This window comes from Mastacembelus armatus, chromosome 3 (genome assembly GCF_900324485.2).
Source record: "Mastacembelus armatus chromosome 3, fMasArm1.2, whole genome shotgun sequence".
Classification (NCBI taxonomy): Eukaryota; Metazoa; Chordata; class Actinopteri; order Synbranchiformes; family Mastacembelidae; genus Mastacembelus; species Mastacembelus armatus.
This window is the reverse complement of record NC_046635.1, coordinates 4,467,316-4,489,539: the sequence shown is the minus strand read 5'-3', so window position 1 is coordinate 4,489,539 and position 22,224 is coordinate 4,467,316. Positions and strand designations below refer to the sequence as shown.

Sequence of the window (22,224 nt, the reverse complement as noted above, 5' to 3'; positions counted from 1 at the left end):
TCACTCAGACAGCGACAGAGGCACAGTCACCTCTTCTGCCAGGGTGGTTAGTGGGTTGCATGGCTTGTTCTATCTGACCTGCGTGAGGTGGAGTTGTGATAATCCAAACCTTAACTGTATGGAGTTAGACGTCTGAAGGGAGGATTTATAGTCTTGTTGTTTATATGCTCTATTTGGGTAAACCACAGCAGACTGTTGCTTCCTCTGCTTTTTGGATGCACTGTGCAGAGGTGTGTGTGAGGCAACAGAGCAAGACATGGGCACAGCATTGACACATGTACACCCATGCAGACTGAAATGCAGGCACGCACTTGCTGACATACATAAACAAAATCCAGTAAGAGCCAGTCTTGTAATTCTTATAACCTCTAGTATGGTGGTTGGTGTGGTTAAGGAAACTGCAGATTTTATTGCAGTCCAGAGGCAATATGGGTGTCAGAAGACAATGTCCCCTGTCACTACAGTGCTATCCATCCATAACGTTTTGTACTGGAGGGTAAGGAGTTCACAGGGACCTAGTTTCTGCAAGCTAGACCCACTGTACTGAAAAAAATATTTAGCTATTTTATTGTTTATTGAAGTAAAATTTTAAACTGCCCCTTACTAACACATCATAGTGCTGTGTAAAGTAAGGGAAGCCACAGAGAGATGAAATATTACAGAAGTAGAGGTCAGTAAAACATAAGCAGCCATGCATTAGAGCAGATCTAAATCAATCTTTTTTTGTGTGCAAACAGCCATCAGAGTTATATAACTTCTTATCCCTCACATTGAACAGCTTAACACCCATTTTAAAATTAGTTAGCTCCCCTTTTAAGATATTACCATCCATCCATCCATTTTCTATACCCGCTTATTCCTTAACCAGGGTCATGGGGATAGGATATTAACACTATCTTCAAATGATACTGGTATCAAAGTTAAGCATGAGTTATAAGCATGTGAAAAAGTTGAATCACATAAAAAGCTGATTTGAGTAAAAACATCCCATAGAAACACTCCAAAACTGCTTGTTACTTTGCAAAGGTTAACAACAAAACTAAAGCTAAATAATTAATGATTTTGATGTTTGCCCCACTTGAAATAAAAGTAGGCTGAAGGAAATTCCCAAGACGGATAGGATTGCGACTAGATCTCCCACTCACGATGTCTCTGTCTCCCTCTCCCTGTGTCTGCTACCTTAATGTACTGGTGTTAACTATTCAAACTCAATCAATACAACATCCCATAAACAGAAGATACATCTAACTTTAGCTTTAATGGTAGCAAACAAATAACATTCTGGGGTGTAAAAAACACAAACTGTGTACTGTTAAGCTTGTGGTTGTGTTTTAGAGGTAATGGAATTGTGTGAAGTAAATCCTGAAAACTGAGGCCATCAGAATGCAAACACCTCAATTAGAAACTGTAACTAAATAATGCTACCCATCATTTGGCACAGGTGCATCAATGAAACATGCTTCATATGGCAGATGTTCACACTGTCCTGTTACTGTAGAGACTAGTATGTCAATAAACATACAGTCTGTCTGAAACCAGAGAAAATCAAAAGCACTGCTTTGTGCCCTGTGACTAATACAGCACGTGTGTTTTTTGTTAGACTTCCATTTGCCCTGCATGCAGTGAAATATCAACATTTGAAGATTATTCTAGAATGACACATTGAAGAGTGGAAAGATGACTGTCAAATGGAAAAATATTCCTTCATATTCAAAAGACCTAAAAATGTTTGTTTTAAAAGGTTTGTTTAATAGGTGGGTAGAAAAATATCACTCTTGAATAAAAATCTTACACATTGAACCAGACCTTTTAACGCTGCTGTATCATACTCGAGCAAGAACCCTTATTCAACTTCATATTTCTGCTTGCAGTTTGTTTATACATAGATGACAGAACTCCCTGTTATGAACTACTTTGCTTGTATACATAAAAACACAGGAACATGTACAAGTTCCATTACTATGCACCAGCAGTAATAAGTCATTAAGCATTAAGGTTTATTATGACTAATTAGAGCTCAGCATGCATAATAACCTGCTGCTGCATGTATACAGGATGTGCTTAACACCTTGATGCAACAGCATGGCACTGTATTGCCATGCAAATAGGATATTAAACCCAACAGGTAGTCATGTAAGTGTTGCACTTTTCCCCACCTATTGACTTGATCCACATCATTAAACAAATATTGCTGTTGAATAGCAACTAAATGAATATTTGAAGTTGTATAATTTCAAGTTTATCTTGAAGGAAACACTTACATGGAAATAAGCCCAAGTGTGTTTAAATTTAGATAAGTGTTGTGCTTGTAGTGCAAGGTCACAAAGTTCAACCTCGTGACTACTTATCACTCAAACCAACCATTGCTTGGGAGCAAGATAATGACGATGTCAGCTCACTGTGCCTAAATTACATGTACCAGCTACCCAGAGCACCAAAGAGGACTACATTGAAAAAATGTAGTTCTCACAAATTTAAACCTGAAATTTAAAAAAAAAAAAATAGTTACATCTTAAAAGGGCTTCAGATTATACATTTAGTGTTAAATCTGTAAAGGAAACAAAAGAGCTCATTTGGCAGGAGGATCATTTATTGACATATGCAACTAAGTGCAACGATCACCTGAACATGTCCAACTCTTGGGTGTAGGCTGTATCAAAGCAATAAATATGGGAGATATAAAATCATGCCAGCATTTGATGCTGTCAAACATTTACATAAAAAAAATTCATAGCAGTCAGCTAAATGAGCTGCCAGGTAGAAACTTGAAGGCAGGGCAGTCTTCTGCTTGCAGGCTGTGTATATGCTCCTTTTAGCCGATCATAAGACCTGAAATTAAAAACAATAATTAGAAGCTCATTTAAATATAAATATTTAGTTTTAAAATAGGTCAGTCAGTTGATGTTACTACCTTTGTTACAGAGAGTTCTGGATGTTATTCAGGATGTCGCCATAGACAAAGTTGAACAGTTGATCCTTTGACTTGGTTCCATCTAGCTGCACTGTAATAGTACACACACACACACACTTAATTAGTATGAGAAATGGAAATGCAGTTGCACGCAAGGAAGTGATATTACAAAAACAAATATGCTAATTTACCAACGTCAACAGCAGATGCCTCCATGATGTTCTTGTGTTTCAAATACATGGGCCAGACGTGGCCATCAAACAGGCCGGGGGGGTCTGGCACCGTGTAGTTCCTAGAGCTGCAGAGAAACACCAATTACACAAGTCAAGATGGCAATTAGACGAGAAAGCAGTTGAGCACGGTGACTAAACACTGAAGCACTTACCACCTCCTCTTTTTGCATTCTTCATATGGGATGGAAATAAAGTACCGTTGGTTCAGCACGTCGATCAAAGGCCTGCAAGACAATTATATTTCAAGGCTTGTCGGTCCACTTTCTTTTACAACTCGAAACCACACAAGAGATGAGCACGTTCTCACCTGTAGGTGTAAAGCAGAAAGCCTTCCACAATAAGGATGTGAGTCTCCTCCTCCTCCTTATGGTCAGACTTTGGGACGATCTCGGTATCCAAGGTGTTATTAACGCCATGCGACTTCTCAAACTTCACCGGGTTCTCCAACCATGCGTAGATCGTGCTCATCATGGCGTCCATGTCCAGAGCAGTAATGACTGAAGAGAAAAGCATGGAGGAAGGAAAAAGAAGCATATAGAAAAATTGCAGAGAAGTGAGTAAGCAAGATGTTCGCTATTCAAGGTAAGCTATATGGCATGCAGATTACAAATTAGGCACATTGTTACAGCCGGAGCAAACGCACATGACAAACAACCACCCACACAGACACACACACTCGTCCATAAAAACCCAGGCTTACCATCGTACTGCTTAAAGCCATCTTCACCAACTTCAATCTGATCTTGGGGCTGAAACATACATTGATAAGATGTACCCAGGTACATTCCACTAAAGCTACACTCTGCTATATGGAAGGCTCTAATGGTGCTTTTACACTACATCTAATAACACAAGCAGCAAAGAGGTTAAACCCCACCTGCTCCTGCTCCTCAGAGCAGTCCCTTCGGTTAACTAGAGCTGAAATTCCAAGCGAGACGTGTGTATGTGGCTCACCTTAAAAAAGTCATCCTGATGTACCACACAGCAGTTGGGTAGGTTCTTGATCAGTCTGTTGGTGAGGGTGGTTTTCCCTCCATTGGTTACACTGCATGGAAGAAAGCGACATGAAGGTAAAGCGCTATACAACTGAAGGATTAAACATCCCACATGGAGGATCCACTGGTCAGGGCAGTCTGGTTTTGGACCATAAAGTCCTATAGCATGTATGCATAACACAAAAATCAGACGCCTCATGGATTCCAGGCATTATCTCTACGCGGTGACACAAAAAGGGTGTGTCAGCTGGGCATATGGCGGGTCCATTGCATGTGTCTATCAGGTTAGCTTAAAGTTAGCTCTCTTTACTTATTCCATCTGATTACAGGACGAGGATAGTAACATAAAGACGCACATGTTTGCTTACTACTGAGGCGTATACGGCGGTATAACAAAGGAGCGAGCAACAACTTAGCGGATGTCACCATCACCCTTCCCCACGTGTTGCCAGGGCCTGTCGGCGCATTAGCTTGGAGCTAGCTCATTAGCCTGGAGCTAGCTCACTAGCCCGGAGCTAGCTCACTAGCCTGCAGCTAGCCCATAAGCCTGGAGCTAGCTCACTAACCTGGAGCTAGCCCTTTAGCCTGGAGCTAACGTTAGCGCAGCCATTCATCCCGCACTACTCACCCGCCGATGCCAATTATGTACTTCATGTTTTCGGATGGTCGAAGCTCGTAGAAAGTCGCAGAGGTTTCCAATAAACCGGTTCAGGGTCACAATGATCAGACGGGAAGAAGGCTTAAAAAGAGAAGGTTGCCGCAGGAAACATCAACTACTTGATTCCTCCATGGCCCCGGGGTTAGTGAGTAAGTCAGAGCAGAGACGAGGTGTCACACGGCCGCTGTCTTCGCTGAGAGAGACCTTGAGCTCACTGTTCGTGCTTCACATACCGAGAACCGCGATGCGATTGGCTATTTAAACACTCTCGAGCCGCACGTATACCGACAACAACCAATCCCGAGCCAGTGATACTGTAGTCCCGCCCACCGCCTCTGCCCGCCTTCACTCTTTGTGTACTTTTTAATTTAATAAAGACGTAATAGACACGTGAAGTGGAAAGATGACCTTAGTAAAATCAGAAATATCGGAGTTAAAGACAGAAATCCTACGTTTAAACGACACTACAGTAACAAATGTGACATGATTTCACTGAGGATTTGTTCAGGAGTAATATATTCACTACTAAAACAATACTGAGTCCCAAATGTATTACCTACTTATTACATTTACATTACATACAATCAGAATCATCTGATTCAACCTTTTTATTGATTTATTTGCTGTATGTGAAAACAATTAAGTAAATGTACTACCTATTCTTTACTTCAGTATTACAACTATTACTTCTACTCCACTACATTTCCAAGGGGAATATTACACTTTATTACACTTAGTCTATAAAGTTGTTAATTAAAATTAGCCCCGCTTATACCAGCTGCAAAATGAAGGACACTTATGTATTAATACATCAATAGTCATAATCTAGTGATCTACTGTATGTTATTGTGAAATGGATCATTCTGGATGATGAGTATTTTTGGTCCTTTAAGTATAATTTAATGGTAATATTTCTGATGATATTACAATACCCAATACACTATAAAATAGGTTTTAGCCTGCCCATTATAAGACTGAAATTTTGCTTGTACAGTGCATCATTAGTGAAAATACTATTCAACAGCATTCACTTCATAATAGCTACTTATATTTTTATACTTTAAGTACATTTACAAATTCTGACATGAATGACTTTTAAAGGTGGTTTATTATTTTTGTAGCTCTATGAAAGAAACACTCTACAATGCTGCCTTCAGTTTTCACATTTAAATAAAATAATATATTATTTTTTCATTGGGATTAAGTATTAAGAGGGTTTTTAAACTGTGTTGTTACAACTTTACTTGAGTTTTAGCCATCACTGAATCTTAATATCTCTGCAAATTGACAAGAGTAGAAATTTAACCAAAATGCATGTGAACATACACCAAGTAAACATCGTACCTGTAGGGTGCCTGTACTGCCAAATAAAAAAAACAGCTAGTGTTAGTATCTGAATCAGAAACACAAAAGAAACACATTAAAACATTTCCTACCTCACTCACATTGCTGTGGTATTTTTTTTCAGTCACTAGCTGACCTTTTTTTGTTTTGTAGAGAAACTTCCCAAACAACTCTGAGACAGTTTCCTGAGGTTTCACCAAAATATTACTTATGTTGGGGTTTACACCTCGAGAACCTCAAATATGAAGAGGAAATCGCCAAGTGTGGAATTTAGTTCACTGTGTAACTTTTCTATTCATAGTTTGACTCAAAAACTTTCTGCCAATTTAGAGATTTTCTTGAAGTGTACAATATGCTGCAGAAAAATATTTCTATTCATGGTTTGAATCTGGTCTGAAGTTTTCAAGTGGGTCAAGCTGCAATAAACAAACCTCCTCTTGTACGGATACTGTATAAGTTAGTTACAAGTCAGATGAACTGTTGCCTTCTCATTTGACTACCATGTGATAATGCGTGATGAGACGCATCACCTTTAAAGAGATTTTTGGTTCTGAAACCATAGAACTAATCATATTTTCATGCATTTCCTAGATTTGACGAAGAACTTTTTCTCTGAATCCCTTGTTTACACCATGATGCAATGACTTATTTACATGCATGCATTTCCTGCTCTACATCTGCAACTCCTCGAAAAGACAGAAAATGTGTGTGTCAAATTCAATTTTTCACTCAGATATCCTAATAAAATATTTAGCTTGGGTCTATTGAAGTTTGAAAATATGCTTTTAAGTAGCGCCTTTGTATCTTAACCATATCTAATGGTGTCTATAGCAAAAATGAATATCTAGAATATCAAGGGACAGCTTTTCAGTATTTTAGTAGTGTTATAATTGGTCATAGAAAGTAGGTAATACATTTTTTGATGTGTCACACCTACCAGTTAGTGAAAACATACTCAGACCCTTTACTTTCATAAATATAGGTAGCAAAATCACAATGTTACAAGTAAAAGTTGTATATTCAAACCTAAGATAAGTAATAAAGAAGTAAAAGTACCATGTTATTACTGTATCGCTATAGAAACAGTATTTCTGTGTTGTACTTTAGCTGGACACAGTGAAGCTAAACCTAGTTATTTTATAGAGTGCTGGGTTAGGGTTGATTATGTGTTTTATATGTGAAATTTTGATCTTAAAATAAGTAGTACCTAAAGTGATCAATGTATTGAGCGAAATGAACACTAATTCTTTCTGATATATAAATAACACTAAATGGTATGTGCGAGAATAAAGTATTGTAACAAAAACTGGACCGGAATATAAAACTGGCAGGATGGCTGAAAGTCTACAGAGAATATAAAGAACTTCATGACCAGGTAAAAGAGTGGAATGGGGCCAAGTACCCCTTGGTTCTCTGGCTCTGCCCCACCACCAGGGGACCGGGACGTCCTTCTGCCATTAGCCGGCCTGTGAGCAGTTTCGCCTGGCATGGGCTGTGCCACAATGTCCCTGCATTCTCTGGTTTTTCACCACCACCAGACGACTGGACCCCAAAGCCCCAGGACTGGGGCGTCCTGTGAGCCGCACAGTACCCCTTGGTTCTGTGGTTCTTCCCCACCACTAGGGGACCAGGACAACCAGCGGTTTCCACAAATTTCCACAGAAATCAACATTCAAGGGATTATTTTTCAACGTTTCTTCCAGGGGAGCATGCCCCTGGACAAAAGCTTTGTTGACCTCAGTATTTCTTAATGCGTATGGCCCTGGACTGGATTTAATAATTAGTAACAAGACAATTAAAATGTATTAAGTCTATTTAGAACCTTAGTATTTGATCAAGTTAAATGTTTTTGTTTCAGTTATTCAAAAAGATTTAGAAACATTTAAACACATTTGTGTAGTTGGAAAATAAAGCTGTCTGCTTATTTCAACTTCCGTCTTACCTGAGACACTGAATCAGTGGCACAGCAAATATTAGCCTACATATAAATGTCTCATAAACCTGAGAGATACTGTGTGGTCTGTGGACATATATCAGTGACTGTTCATTGAATTCTCATCTGCTGTTTGTTCACTGTTTCCCCATCACATTTCAACCCAGATTTTCAGCAGTCACATTTGTGTCATCCTGCATTTTTCACATTTAATCTCATTAAATGATGTATTTCCATAAATGCCAATTTTCTGCATGACTGCACGTTTTTTACAGTTCATTCAGGAAATCCAGGAAATCTACTATCCAATCTGGCCATGTGATACAGTTGGTGGATAGTATTGTATAAGTGCTGATAATAATATGAAATCTTAGGTTACTCTAAATGTTGTTTATTTGTAAAATAAATTAGGATTATTGGCATAGTTAATAGAGAGTTAAGTAGTTGCTGCACATTCAGTTTTGCACTTCCTGTTGTTGCACCTGAACTCTGACTGCCACCTAGTGGCTGTGATCAAACTATTTAGACCATGCATGACCCACTGTCACAGGGATCTGCTGGAGCCTATCCCAGCTCTCTTTGGGTGAAAGGCAGGGGTCCACCCTGGACAGGTCCCCAGTCCATCACAGGGCCACATAGAGACAAACAACCTCACACACTCACACTCACTCCTATGGGCAATTTAGAGTCACCAAACAACCTGACATACATGTTTTTGGACTGTGGGAGGAAACCAGAGTACCTGGAGAAAACCCACACAAGCACAGGGAGAACATGCAAACTCTACACAGAAAGGCCCCTGATGGGTTTCAAACCAGGAACCTTCTTGCTGAGGGGTAACATGGCTAACCACTAAGCCACCATGCTGCACTGTGACCTATCGGTTCTAGGAAAATAAACTAACAACACGCAGTATAAACATTCACAGAACTGTACAGCACATACAGGTAAGCTAACATGAAAAAACAAATACCATTAGTTCGAACATTTAATAAATGATCTCAAAAATCATCAATTAAAAAAAAATCAGGAATGGACTACAATGTTTATTTTCAACACGTTTCTAGATAGTTCACATTTGATGGAAAAACTATTACGTTAGCATGAAATTATATGTAAGACTGAGTTTGACAAACCTGCTTTAATGTGTAAAAAAACAGATATCACATGAAAAATGTTTTGCAAAAAGCCTTACAGAGGGTCATCCCATCATCTGATTGACAGAGCAGTGTCCTGTTTTTCATAATTGTTGTTGAAGTTTTAATTTCCTGCTCTTGGATAAATTTTTAATTCCAGGATAGCTGGAAATATAGTCTGTATTGCACATGCCCTATTTCATTATGCTACTTATGGTCATTAACTAAACAGCAGTTGGACAATGGGCATAGTCTTGAGACTTAACAGAGCTTAAAATGAATTTGTATTCTTAACAGTAGCAAATAATAAGGACTAAGACCACATCTGTGCAAATTTTATCTATATATAAAATAGTACTAAAAGCATGGAAACTCAATAGAGTACATTGTGAACAATTACAAGCTGCAATGTCAAAGATTTTTTAACAAAAACATTAAAACATTAATAGTTAGAAAGTGCTAAAGTGTTAAAAGTCCAAGCTGTTCATCAAACATCATCCCCTTAGATTCTAGTCAAGCTCCAGCCTCTGCTCAGACCCGGGGACATGGAGTGGCAGGATGAGCATGGATCATAAATGGGTCTAGTCATCGCAGCCCAGCAGCTCCATGCGTAGAGTGATGCGCTCATGCCACTCCCATGGGATAACTCGGACATATTGGGCATAGAATGGAGGCTCAAATAGATTCTTCTTATGAGTGTTGTTGTCAGTGTTGCCTTGGAAAAGCTGCAAATACATGATCATATATTCATAAATTAGACATAGAGTAGTAATTTACTGAGCAAAAGTTGCTGTATGTAAAGTATGATCAGTTTGATGATATTCAGTTTTCGAAAGAGAAATGAATCTGCTGTAACAGGAGCGTGATTAACATAACTTTAATTTCCACTTGGTGCAACCCAGTTGAACCTGCACATAATACTCTATAATAAAATATAGTAAAGTAAGATGCTATACAAATAAACTTGATTGACTGATTACTCTAATGTATCATGTGTACATCCAAATGTCTTAATGGCAGATTGTTATTAAAGGTTGGTAATAAACTGAGCCGTACTGCCTTCTGAAACTTTACAACCCTCATCCTACCAGCCCCAACCAGTGGTGGTGAGTACTAAGATGAAGCCCCAGGCAGCACGCTTGTATTACAGTTTTACTGGGCCATCTGGGTTCAGCCATTGTAACTAAAATTCTCTCACTGTAACTAAAATATTCTGTCAGAAAAAGACCACGGTGAGGAGAATGGGCTCTTCCAACAATACCTACAAACATATCTCCTCATAAAACCAGACAGAAGCTGAATCTTCACACTGACGTGAGACTAATTTACTAAACATCTATAGCAGTGGTAGCCAACTCTGGTCCTTGAGGGCCACAGTCATGCTTGTTTCCCAACCCAACACACTGCTGATTACCTTTGATCAGGTGTCAAACTGATGATTTCCAGGGCAGGGAAATTTGGAAAACAAGCAGTGCAGTGGCCCTTAAGGGTCCGGAGTTGGCTACCACTGATCAATGATATACTTTATTAGGGGACTACATTTATGTCACCTTATGATTGCTGGTTTTCTCATCCATGACCATACTCCATGATTCGCCATCATTACTGTAAGCAACTTTAAACACAGACACAAACTGCACCACCCCAAAGTCCTTGGCCCCCTGTGTGATGATGCCTGTGAGGCGCTTTGTCTTCTCCAGATCAACCTGAGAAGAAGAAAATGCAGTTATACTCTGCATCATCTGTTAGTTTCAAAGAACATTTTACCACTGAGGTTCCCCTTACCTGGAGCCACTCTGAGCAGTTGTTGTTGGCAGGAGACCAGGCATTTGTTTTTCCCTGTTTATCCAGTCGGGCAAACTGAGGGTGCCACGTGAAGCTGTCAATACCCCAGGTTTTGTAAGAGCTGGAGGCTGAAAGCTGCCCATCGGAGATGAGGCGAGACTTCATTCCCAGAGGCTCTGAGCAACCTGCCGTGTTTGAATAAACTGTGAATCAAAAGCAGATGGAGAGACAAAGGGAGGGACAAGCAAAGCGACAAGAGAAAGAGCGGAAAAGGGGAAAAGACAAATGAATACACCCAAAGAAAAGACAAACGACCCACCATTTTCGAAAATGAAGAAAGAAATATAAAGGTAACTAGGAACAAGTACAATTAAAATCATTTCAACACCCAGAGACAAGCAAGTGGAAGGAATAGAAAGATGCACAAGGGGTAGAAGAATGCAGACAACAAAATGCACAGAGTAGACATGCATTGTACATACTGTACATCTATCAGGTTTCTCTGCAAATGTTAGTATATGATTTCCTTATTTTTCCTCTTTTTTTTTTACCTTTGCTCAAAATGAAATGTTTACAAGGGCCCTAATTTAATTTAACCTAATTCTACTGTAATCCATCCATTTATATTCAGTGATTTTTTAAAATGACTTCCACTAGTTCAGTTTCTGAACTGGTTGTGTACTTTAAAATTGCATTTAAACTGTGTTTACCATTGAGTTCACAGCCCACCAACTCCATGCGCAGCGTACAAGCCCGGCGGCAAACCACAGGGATTATGCGGATGTACTGGGCCACGATCGGAGGGTCAAAAAGGTTGGTCTTTGTGCTGTCATTGTCTGTGTTGCCGACGAGAACCTGAAGCACACAGACACAGCAAAGTGGGCTGATTAAGCAGAAAAGATAAGCTGTTTGTGGAATCTGCAGTTTAAGATTATGACACAGCTGCAGGTACAGTGAGCATAACACACATTGTAAGTAATCTGTCTTTAATACAAAGGAAGTTCCCTAACTGTGTCGATCCGTTGGCCGCCCTCTCTGTAAGTGGTGTAAGTTTGCCCATCAAAGCTGCTCGCCACCTTGAAGGCTTTGATGTACTCTGCTGTGCCCATGCGACTTGCACCCTGAGTGATGATGCCCGTCAGACGCATCTTCTTCTGCATATTAACCTGTTGTTAGGAGGTGCTCAAGTGTTAGTCAACTTCACAGTCCTCAATACGACCTCATAGTTAAATAATGCATTCAGTCTGGCCTCACACCTCGATCCAGGGGTTCCTGTCATTGGTGGCTGACGTCCAGGCATTGACGATGCCTTGGTTGTTTAGCCGAGCCAACTCAGGGCCCCAACGCTGGAGACCCAGAATGCCGTAGTGCACAGAGGAAGCAGAAATCTGTGACTCCACAATTGCACCTCCCTCCATCCCCAGCAAGGAAGTGCAACCTGAAATGAATTCATTACATGAATTTCTTTTCTGTGAATTCTACCTATGCATATTTGAAATCACATGAATTATAAAATACAGCAAAACTGAAGCAGTGAGTTAAATAATTAATTCACTGTTCTTGCTTTCATTTAGTTATGCCATTTTCAGTGTGTTTTCTCATTTACCCTCTGGATAAAATATTTCTTGATAATCTTTAAGAATCCATTTCAAACCACCATATGAAATTTATAACTTTTTTCTACTTCCTTAACCCAGTAAGATTTAAGTTGAGTGTATCTTAAATTAGCATCTTTTTATTTTAGTAGATCTATACACACTAGCTTGTTCTTATGGTTGAGTAAACAAACTTACAATAAAATTGACACCTAGTCTGTGACTGGTCAGTTCCAGAAACTTGGAACATGTTTTAGGAAAATATAACAGAATAGGTGAACGTACGAAACTGGCACTGCTTTCCAACATATGGTGAGGGGCACTGGCAGGTGTAGTCTCCATCAAGATCTCTGCACACGCCTCCATTCTTACAGGGCTGCTGGTCACAGTCATTCACATCTGAAAGAAAAGAAACAAAAAAATAACATATTTTTAAGTCCTTAAACTTTTGGTTTATTGAAAACTAACAATTATAAATAAGCTCATAATCACAAATGTTATTCAAACCTCCTCACTAATGGCTCACAGAGACAACAGAGGATTTTTGAGGCAGATGGATGACCACCACAGACTTATTGTGCCTCCAACATATTTTAAAAGGTTTGTATTTCAGCTTATAATGAAAATTTTCCATCTTTTTTCAAGCATTCCTCCACAGTAACCATGACAACAAAACAAGTCTATGATGACACCTCGTAATCCTCCCTGATGCCACAAGGTGGCATACGTGTATAGCACTGTCAATATTGTTTGTACAGTTGGAGTGTTGCGTCCTTCACAGATGAGGTGTGACTGCTGGCAACAAGCTGATAAGATAAAAAATGAAGGACCTGCAATAAGATTCCTTGGTAATAACAGTCTCTGCATATAGACATTATGGTCTGGTCAAAAAATGTAGTTTTTTCACAGAACTGTTGTTTTGACTCACCTTCATGTGTGTTTATGTTGTTTTCCTGAGACAAAGCTACACAGTGAGACAGTCTTAACTGCAGACCAGGTCTGGGTGTAGCACCTCTCCTGCTGTTTAAGCAGCTGAATCTATCAATGTACATATGTACAGTTTTGTGCTGTAGTGACAATCAGCACATTCATGTGTTTTACATGCCATCCGGTCTTGCGTTGTCTTTAACCCTTAGAAGTCTAGGCTTAGTGATTGGTCATGCCGGTGGGATGGTAGACTCCTCCACCTAAAGTTTTCCACTCTGGTGCACAATGAAGCTTCATTTACATCTGTAGTCACACTCATATCTGTGAGGAATAGTCTAATCTACTCCAAGTGTTGCATCAAATAGTTTTCTACTAGTATCTACACTCCTCTTACATAGGCTTTATTGGCAGTTTATTAGATACATGAAGCTATATGCAGTCTGACACAACAGCTGTGCAATAAATCTTCCTTTCATGAAGGAAATAATATTTAACATTCATTAAAGCAGTTTTAGAGAGGTACTACAGAGTCAACTTAATGAGTTTTGTGGAGGATGTAGTAGATATAGTCAACAAAATAATATATCTATGATATTTGTGTATCTCTCTATCTCATGATGCATACTCACAGTAACTGTTAATGTCAGTACAAAACAAGAGAAATGATCAACTAAAATGTTTGCCCTGCTGTCTCACTAACCATAACAAACCAGACTTCAGGTGACAGATTGACGTAATGCAGCATGGGTCTGTTCAAATCCTTCCCGTTAACACTAAGAGGATTGATCGCAACAAAGAAACAGATGCCAGTATAACATTGAGAGACAGACTGTGAAATGGCCTTAATCATTTGCTCTTTAAACAAAGTCTGCAATGTTAACTGAGTTTCATCTAAACCATGACATTCATGTTGAGTAAACAAGAATTACAGAAATATGGTACCTAGAACTGCTAATTTTTCAAGTCTTTGTAGTGTTATTTGTAAACAAAATGAAACTATTGTGCCAGGAAAAGCGGGTATAGAAAATGGATGGTTGGATGAAACTATTGCTAATTTATCCTTTGTAACATCAGATCATTAGTTTCATTTATACATTTATGTCTGTGCATTTTGTGTACATAATAAATCTGGCAGATTCCACCCCCATTCCAGCCTATGACATCTGACTGAATCAAAATTGGAAAATAGTTGGGAGTAGACAACCAGACTGCCTAAACACTACAATTGGTGGTCAGACTGTGAGCTCAGTGAGGGTGAGCTGTTCATTTGCAAGATAAAAACCTCTTCAGTAATAGCATAAATTGAAGTTCTGAGAGTTACCTTATATTCAGAACTTATTCATCTCTATAGGTTTTGCACTGAAAACTTGTATACATAAAGATTATGGTTGTCTAATTCCCAGTTACGAGTGTTCATAGAGGGAAATACTTTATTTACCACAGATGATTTTGATATCAACATTCAGTTTCTAGTAATGAGCTAAATAGTCTGCAATAATTCCAAGACAATTTAGACACTCGTTCAGATTCAGTGTTAAACCTGTGTGGAAAGCATCTGCATGCTAAGAGACTTGAAGTGGTCTTTTACTAATTAGACAGACAGAATGACCACAGAGGCAGCTGAATGAGATCCTTTCATGGAGGCGCTGAGCTGAATGCACATCTCTTTCACCACTAATACTATGACAGGATGGAAAAACCTTGTGTTCATGCTCAGAAACTATTTCTAAAACTGAAGCCTACTGCTAGTTGTATTGCACTGTCTATTGTGTTGTTCTGCCAAAATCTGACATGACTTTCTCCTATTTACTTACTTTTTTCTTGCATTAGGAATACTAAGCATTTTTGGCCTTAAAATATTTCCCTTTAATGATAAAACCTCAGCTAAGAGTAAAATGTAGAGGTATTTATGGTTAGCGTAAATGTGTAGTTGCATAGGGGCAAAGGGCAAAAAGGACATGCTCAGGAATCACAGCCAGAAGTAACTTACTGATCTGACATTGCACTCCTTCGAAGCCAGACTGACACTTGCAGATGTATTCACTGAAAACATCTCCTCGTCTGGTTGGAGCAATGACCTCGCACAGCCCATCGTTCTTACAGGGGTTAGGACTGCAGGGTCCTAAGAGAAGAAAGGAGGAAAGAGATTAGTTTTCATACACATTTAATTATACTTTCTCCCTTAAAAAATCAGCTTTTCCCCTACCTGTCTCTGTGAGGTTGCAGGTGTCTCCACCAAAGCCATCTGCACAGATACAGATGAAGGGATCCTCTCCTACACTTGTCACACATGTTCCTCCATTGTGACAAAGATTCACCTCACAGTAGTCACCTGAGCAAATGAGATTGAGAAAAACCGTGAATGTGAGGTATGAAGTCACGTAACAACTGAAATCTACTGTACCCAAATGCACCTCCTATTTGGGCCCCTTGTGTTGTTCAGCTGTGATGTATTTAACTTATTACTGTGGAAACCAGAGAAACCACTTTGTCCACTGCCAGTGCAACAGCAGTACATGCCCTGAAGCACTTGTTTCTTTAATGAGGAAACTCTTGATTGTTGTTGGTGTTATATTATTCATGGTGCTGTCTGGACTACCAGGTTTAGGTCATGACTGAGCCAAACAAGCTTATACTTCGTATGTTATATAAGAGAAAAAAAAAGGGAAGTTGATGCAAAATGTGTAAATGACCACCATTCCTCACAAAATCAAAGAGGGATTTAACCACACACAAGCATCTGAGGGTTGGGATCCATTTGCATTTTCAGATCTCTTCTATTTATGCCACCAAAACAGTGGCCATTATACAGTACACAATCCATGAACATACACAAGACAGGCAACATTAAAGATGTATGCATGAAACACAGCAACAACAATAAAAGACTATAGTACCAAAGTGCAAGGTTTATGATAAAACATGATAACAGGGTGGTCCAGGGGTATGACACACACCACATAAGAACAATTTTTCTTTTCTTTCCTTACTTTTTCTCATTCTTGCCCTTTCTGTTTTGTTTCTCTTCAGCCAACACTGATATTTTATAGGTATCATAATTTGTATTAGGAAAGCGAATAGTGTGTAAATAATATGAATAATAGTGTGATTCCTCTTTGTTGCTGCATGTCTGCCCTGAGTCTTTATACCAACAGTGTTGAGTCACAGATCCGGGCTGGAGCAGGACAATGATGGCAGAGACCTCCAGTGGGAGTGGAGTGGCAGGCACAGATTGGTGAATCATGCTAGAACTGTTAAAACTACAAAACCTTTAACTCAATTTTTTTTTCAAGCAGCTTATTGACTCATCAGATGCCAGAGTCGTCATATAAGCTATACACAGGCTTTTAAGCATCTGTGAGGTAAAGACCTGCTGGAAATTTGTAAATAGCACAGACTTTCTGAAAAACAATACTTTGCACATTTTGTCACTCTACCCAAACAAGGCTCATTTGACAGCCATTGTCAAACCTCTGAACTGGGCAGACTGGATTGACTACTAAAGTGACATGTTTCAGCATGACAGCAAACCTGAGCTCAACCTGTTTGTCAGAAAAAGTAATTGATCAGAGAGAATCATTTATACAGCAAAATCAGCTTTAGCATGAAACTGTACATTTAATAAGGCTGGAACAGTGGTGTGGTGGTTAGCACTGTTCTAGGTTTGAATCCTGTTTGACCCTCGGGTTTTCTGTGTGCAGTTAATGTGGGTTTTCTCGTACTCCAGCTTGCTTCCACAGTTTAAAGACATGCATTTTGGGGTTAGGTTAACTGGTGACTCTAAATAACCTGTAGGAGTGAATGTGAGTGTACTCCACCTCTCACTCAATGTTGTGACCCTGGATGAACTAGGATAAGTGGTAGATGGAATAAAACCGGCTACAAGAGACTTAAATGAAAACATAAAGATTCTAAATCATAAGCCTTTTATTTGTCTACTTCAGATCTCTATGTACATAGTGGTTTCTGTATGTGCATGAAAAATTAGAGTTTCCTATTGCTAAAAAAGGGTTCCACCTAATGACTATTTTCATTATTAACAGACCAATTACTTTCTCAATAAATTCTATATTTTGTTGAATCACTATTATCTCAAGTGTAATATGACATTATTAGCTGCCTTGTTTTGTCCAAGCAACAGTCAAAAATGTAAATATATTTCATTTGTTATCACATGGCACAAAGGACAGCAACAAATTCTCAGACTTTCAAAGCTGGAACCATTGAAAGTTTTGCATTTTTGTTTAAAAATGCTTTATCAAAATAGTCGCAGGTTATTTTTCAGTAGACCGACTGATCATGTCGGCTCTGAAAATAAGATCTGATAACCAATGATTCTAAGGGAAAGATGTAAACAAGCATCACATTTTTCTGAGGCCAGCACTGACAACAGAATGTGTCTGTGCAGGATTAAAAGCTTGCAGGATTAGTCAGGTTGCACCAAAGCATGCAGCTCTTTCGGGATTGAGCTGTTACACAACATGACAGAGCAGCAGCTCACGAGCGGCGCAGGACAGCTGGCACACCTGACTGACAGGTGGGTGATGAGCAAAGCGGTAGGCTCTGAATGTACACAAACATCATGGCAGCAGAGGATCAGCAGCCACACACAGTAAAGACAGTCAAAGAAGCTTGATGTCTCCAGAGTATTTTAAGTGCTCCTGTTTGGCAGCACATTTCCAGGTCGAACTAAAGTTAGACGAGTGGACAGCTGGTTCAACGACGGCTCCAGACGAGCTCACACATGGTGCTATTTTCCTGTTCCACCTGTCACCACCTGTGACCAGTAAGGTGTCCACAAGAACAGTAATATCTTACAATATAAGCTAACAACAGGATGAGCCCATTGTGATGTGTCATCTTGCTTTTTAAGAACTGGAAATGTAAACCTACATTTCACAAACTGATCTGTACTGTGGGCATTATGTGCAGGAAAAGAAAAACATACAGATAATACTCACTAATGTGAGTATTATTTCCTTTACAGGCCTGCCCCTTACACTAGGCCTATAACCACTGAGTAAAAAAGAACTTTGTAATAACAGACCATGTAATAACAGAGTAGTGTCAGATTTAATCACCCATTCTACAGCCACAATAATCAGATGGCATCTTGGGATATATATAGGATGTACAAACTACATCTTGACTGCTTCCAGGAAACGTATGTTCATGACTGAGAGTTAAAGACATTTCATTACAGATAAATTGTCAGATGAGAGTATTGCAATACTATCTACGTTAAAACACTTAGATTTAAATATGTTTAGTATGTAGTAACATGTTTAGTATGTAGTATGTAGTAACTATTGGGTGATTCCTTAAGAGAGACATGCATTTTCATTTAAATGACCACATTTTACCACTTTGTCATTCATTATAAGCGCTCACTTTGCCATCATCAAGACAGATTGACGCACAGTAGGAAACATCACACTGGATGGCGATGAGTCAGTAGAAACAGCAGGCCTATACACTGGTTTGATTCATTTAGCCCGAACTAACCTCGGAGCTAAAACAAATACCAGGGACAGTAAGACGTTTAGCGTCAGGGTCTCTTGGTTGATTATATGGAAAAAGAAAATAAAGTCTGGTTTTCGAAGTGTAAATCTTTGACACAACATAAACATGTATGGATCAGGTTGGATACGTGTTGGTGGTTAAAAAGGAAAAAAACTTACCTCTGGTTGAATACAGACAAAGTATAAGAGCAAAGGTTGTTAAAAGCGCTGTTCTTAAATTTGCGGCTCCCTTCATATTTGTTTACCTCTACTTTGTTTGTTTGTTCCGAGCGACGTTACCACTGAACTCCTAACTAACGCTGCCTTAAAGTGCTGTCGGAAAAATCGGTGTCCCAACAAGAACGTAAAGGAACCACGAAGAGAGCCGGGAGTTTTCCGATAACACCCGATGTGCAGGGCCGTACACAGGGATTAAGATTAAGGTCAACAAAGCTTAGGGGGGGTCCAGGGGCATGCTCCCCCAGAAGACACTTTTGAAAAATAACCGCTTAAATGTTGATTTCTGGGGAAATTTGTAGAAACTTATTAATAAATTAAGAAAATATAATACAGAATGTATATATTTCATTATATAATACAGCCTATTAAGAAAAACCTGAAGAGATTATTATATTTGATACACTTATTCTAACAACTTTAAGCAAATCTACAGGGAGTTTGACCTTATCAAAGAGTAGCTAGCTAGAAGAATGTGTAATGTGTAACAGAGTCAAATATGTATATTACATAACACATCTGCTGAATAAAACCCTCCTCAAAATTAGGCTGATAGGTGCAATATTTTTAATTTTATACGTTAACTTTAGATACGTCTTTAATTTTAATGGTTTTATTGTCTGCACCCACTCCTAATAAAATGACATAAAATCATTTGTTGTGCAAACCTGTCTTCCAGGTCCAATGTTGTCATCGTTGCCAGCTAAATTAACCTATTAAGACTGTGGCACAAGTTTTGCATCCTACCAAGGTACTGTTTACAGTGCTTTTTTTCAAAGTTCATTTTGAATGTTGACTGTAGTAAATTAATTTTTCACATTGACATTAGTATTAATTGGATGTCCCGGTCCCATGGTGGTGGGGAAGAACCAGAGAACCAAGGGGCACTGTGGTAGAGCTCATGAAGGGAAAAGGTGCTCGCAGTCAGGTTAATGGCCGCTGGACATCCTGTCTCCTGCAGTGCGGAAGATCCAGCAAACCAAGGGGCACTGCAGTACAGCCCATGCAAAGATGATGGTGCTCACAGGCCGACTTATGGCTGCTGGAAGTCCCAGTCCCCTGCTGGTGGGGAATTGAAAGTCATTACACTCCATCAACCAGACTGATATTAATATTTCTGACATTAATTGACAAACAAGCTCTGTTATTAAATGTCCTGTTTTATTATGAGCATGCAAAGGCAACACTACCCTAAGAATGACATGTAGGCGAGGCTATGAATTAGGCCCATGGATTATTAATAGGCTGTTTTCACATACCAGGTAAAAATGAAAATACCTGCAGCTCAAAATAACATTTAGTCACACAGTCAAGAAAACAAGACTCCAAACAACATTTGGCAGAGAAACTGAGTGGCTCACCAATGTGCTTGTGTGAATTAATCCCTGTGGGAAACCACTGCATTTGACCCTTGCCAGCTATTGAGGACCACAGTGCAGTGCTCTATTTCCTTGGTTAAGGGGCTGGCAGTGAGTCTAAGACCAAACATTAAGCAACCATTTATTCATTTGGGTTAATTGTCAATCTTAACCAAGACTGCCCCACCAGCAATAAGACTCCACTTTAGGCCTAATGAAGCTACAGAGATATGAGTCACCTCTGTGCAAAAAATGTAGCAATTTCAGACATTTTATTGAAGGGTGCAAATATGTATTCTGCACAATGCATGCAAAAATAATTCAAAGCACATCAAAAGCCCATCTTAAATTATCAGTATAATCATTTCTTTTAGAAATACAATGTCATTTTGTTTTTTGTGGTACCTACAAACAACATTTTGTTTTACTACATCATAGATAAAGACGGTCTCATAGACAGTCTATAGGCTCTGTCGCCATCAGGTGGACATTATACTGTAACTGCAACAGGGGCTACTGAGAACATTCACTCAGTAACAAAGACTATTTCAGTATAGGACAAAACAATATAAAAGAGAACAGATAATTTGCACACATATTTATTTATCATTTCTTCTTACCTTATTTATTTTTACTTCCTTATTCACCATAACCATATTTTCTTATCAACTATTGATATTTATTGATATCTTTTCTTCATCCATCCCCATCTTGACTAATTATTTGGTGAGTATCAATTTCATTTCCTTCTTTGATTGGTGCAAAATCTGAGTGATGTTTGCAGTTTGTTCAGAATATGTGCAAATTAGCAGCTACATAGAATTTTATAGATGACTGTCTATTAATCAGAAAACACAAGGAGCTCATTTTAATTCCTGCCTAAGTTTATGTGTGGACATGTATTTAACAAGTGTCTTAATGAAACATAATGATAATCCTGACAGTATAAACCTTTTACAGTTTTATCACTTAACCAAATGAAGTAACATTAACTTCAGATTATTCTGATTATTGGATGGTAATTCAACAATACAGATTAACACTTTAGGGGAAGGTTATTGGCTCAGAAATAAACTGCTGAAGAAGATTTTCTTTGCTGAAACACAGTCCTTCTTCAGATCCGTGTAAGCATGGTTGCCTTCTCACACTTTGAGTCTCCTTGATGACATGTTTAAGGCCATTGAGCAGAAGCTGTGGGTTTATCATTTGAACTCTATCAGAATTTCCCATTTTATTTACTATGGGTTGATTTTTGGCATGTATCTCCAATGTAGCAGTTACACCAGATGTTGCTGCTGCACAACTGATGATTTTAAATACCTGCCTATTTATCCATTTTTGAGACCTCTCAAACACTGAAATAGGCAACTGTCAGGTGAACTGGCAAAAGGGGCTGCTGTTGTCTTTCTTGATTCAATTTCACAGCCGCAGTTTATAATTTATTCAACCATAATAGTCCGTTTAGCTCGCAGTGACATTTTCTTGTCAGGTCTGTGGACATTGATCCAGGGCCTCAGTGCTCAATTGATGTTCTTTTTTACCATTTAACACATTTGTTTTCAAACATAGACTAAAACCATGAATTCGAAAAAAAAGAAAATCGTAAGATTC

The 22,224-nt window shown here is 38.9% G+C and overlaps 2 protein-coding genes across 4 annotated transcripts; both read right to left on the bottom strand.

Moving 5' to 3' along the window:
- Positions 1–2,569: 2,569 nt before the first annotated feature.
- Positions 2,570–5,039, bottom strand: mibp2 (muscle-specific beta 1 integrin binding protein 2). Of its 2 annotated transcripts, XM_026320413.2 has the most exons (8): positions 4,768–5,037; positions 4,099–4,189; positions 3,845–3,893; positions 3,452–3,641; positions 3,297–3,368; positions 3,103–3,209; positions 2,912–3,002; positions 2,570–2,829 (listed from the first exon to the last, which is right to left on the bottom strand). In XM_026320413.2, exons 1-7 carry the CDS (start codon positions 4,791–4,793, stop codon positions 2,917–2,919), a joined length of 621 nt encoding a protein of 206 aa, XP_026176198.1. In that variant the 5' UTR covers positions 4,794–5,037; the 3' UTR covers positions 2,570–2,829; positions 2,912–2,916. The 2 variants fall into 2 exon arrangements, with proteins under 2 accessions (XP_026176198.1, XP_026176199.1); XM_026320414.2 differs by lacking the exon at positions 3,845–3,893 and having other exon boundaries at positions 4,768–5,039.
- Positions 5,040–9,204: 4,165 nt separating this feature from the next.
- Positions 9,205–19,379, bottom strand: LOC113138257 (EGF-like repeat and discoidin I-like domain-containing protein 3). 2 transcript variants are annotated; one of them, XM_026320566.1, is made up of 10 exons: positions 19,199–19,379; positions 15,724–15,849; positions 15,508–15,639; positions 12,876–12,989; positions 12,252–12,433; positions 12,006–12,161; positions 11,706–11,850; positions 10,996–11,198; positions 10,761–10,916; positions 9,205–9,935 (listed from the first exon to the last, which is right to left on the bottom strand). In XM_026320566.1, the coding sequence occupies exons 1-10, from the start codon at positions 19,272–19,274 to the stop codon at positions 9,792–9,794; spliced, it is 1,434 nt and encodes a 477-aa protein (XP_026176351.1). In that variant the 5' UTR covers positions 19,275–19,379; the 3' UTR covers positions 9,205–9,791. The 2 variants fall into 2 exon arrangements, with proteins under 2 accessions (XP_026176351.1, XP_026176352.1); XM_026320567.2 differs by having other exon boundaries at positions 10,996–11,180.
- Positions 19,380–22,224: the final 2,845 nt, after the last annotated feature.

Bases quoted from the DNA above. Each gene is read 5' to 3' on its own strand.
- mibp2 (XM_026320413.2), bottom strand. From the start codon at position 4,793: ATGAAGTACATAATTGGCATCGGCGG. The intron at 3,369-3,451 runs GTGAGAACGTGC...ATTGTCTTGCAG, and splicing joins TTTCTGCTTTACACCTACAG to GCCTTTGATCGACGTGCTGA. The intron at 3,003-3,102 runs GTAAATTAGCAT...GTACTATTACAG, and splicing joins GGCATCTGCTGTTGACGTTG to TGCAGCTAGATGGAACCAAG.
- LOC113138257 (XM_026320566.1), bottom strand. From the start codon at position 19,274: ATGAAGGGAGCCGCAAATTTAAGAACAGCGCTTTTAACAACCTTTGCT. The intron at 12,434-12,875 runs GTACGTTCACCT...AATTCATTTCAG, and splicing joins TGGAAAGCAGTGCCAGTTTC to GTTGCACTTCCTTGCTGGGG. The intron at 10,917-10,995 runs GTAAGGGGAACC...TCTTCTTCTCAG, and splicing joins ACTGCTCAGAGTGGCTCCAG to GTTGATCTGGAGAAGACAAA.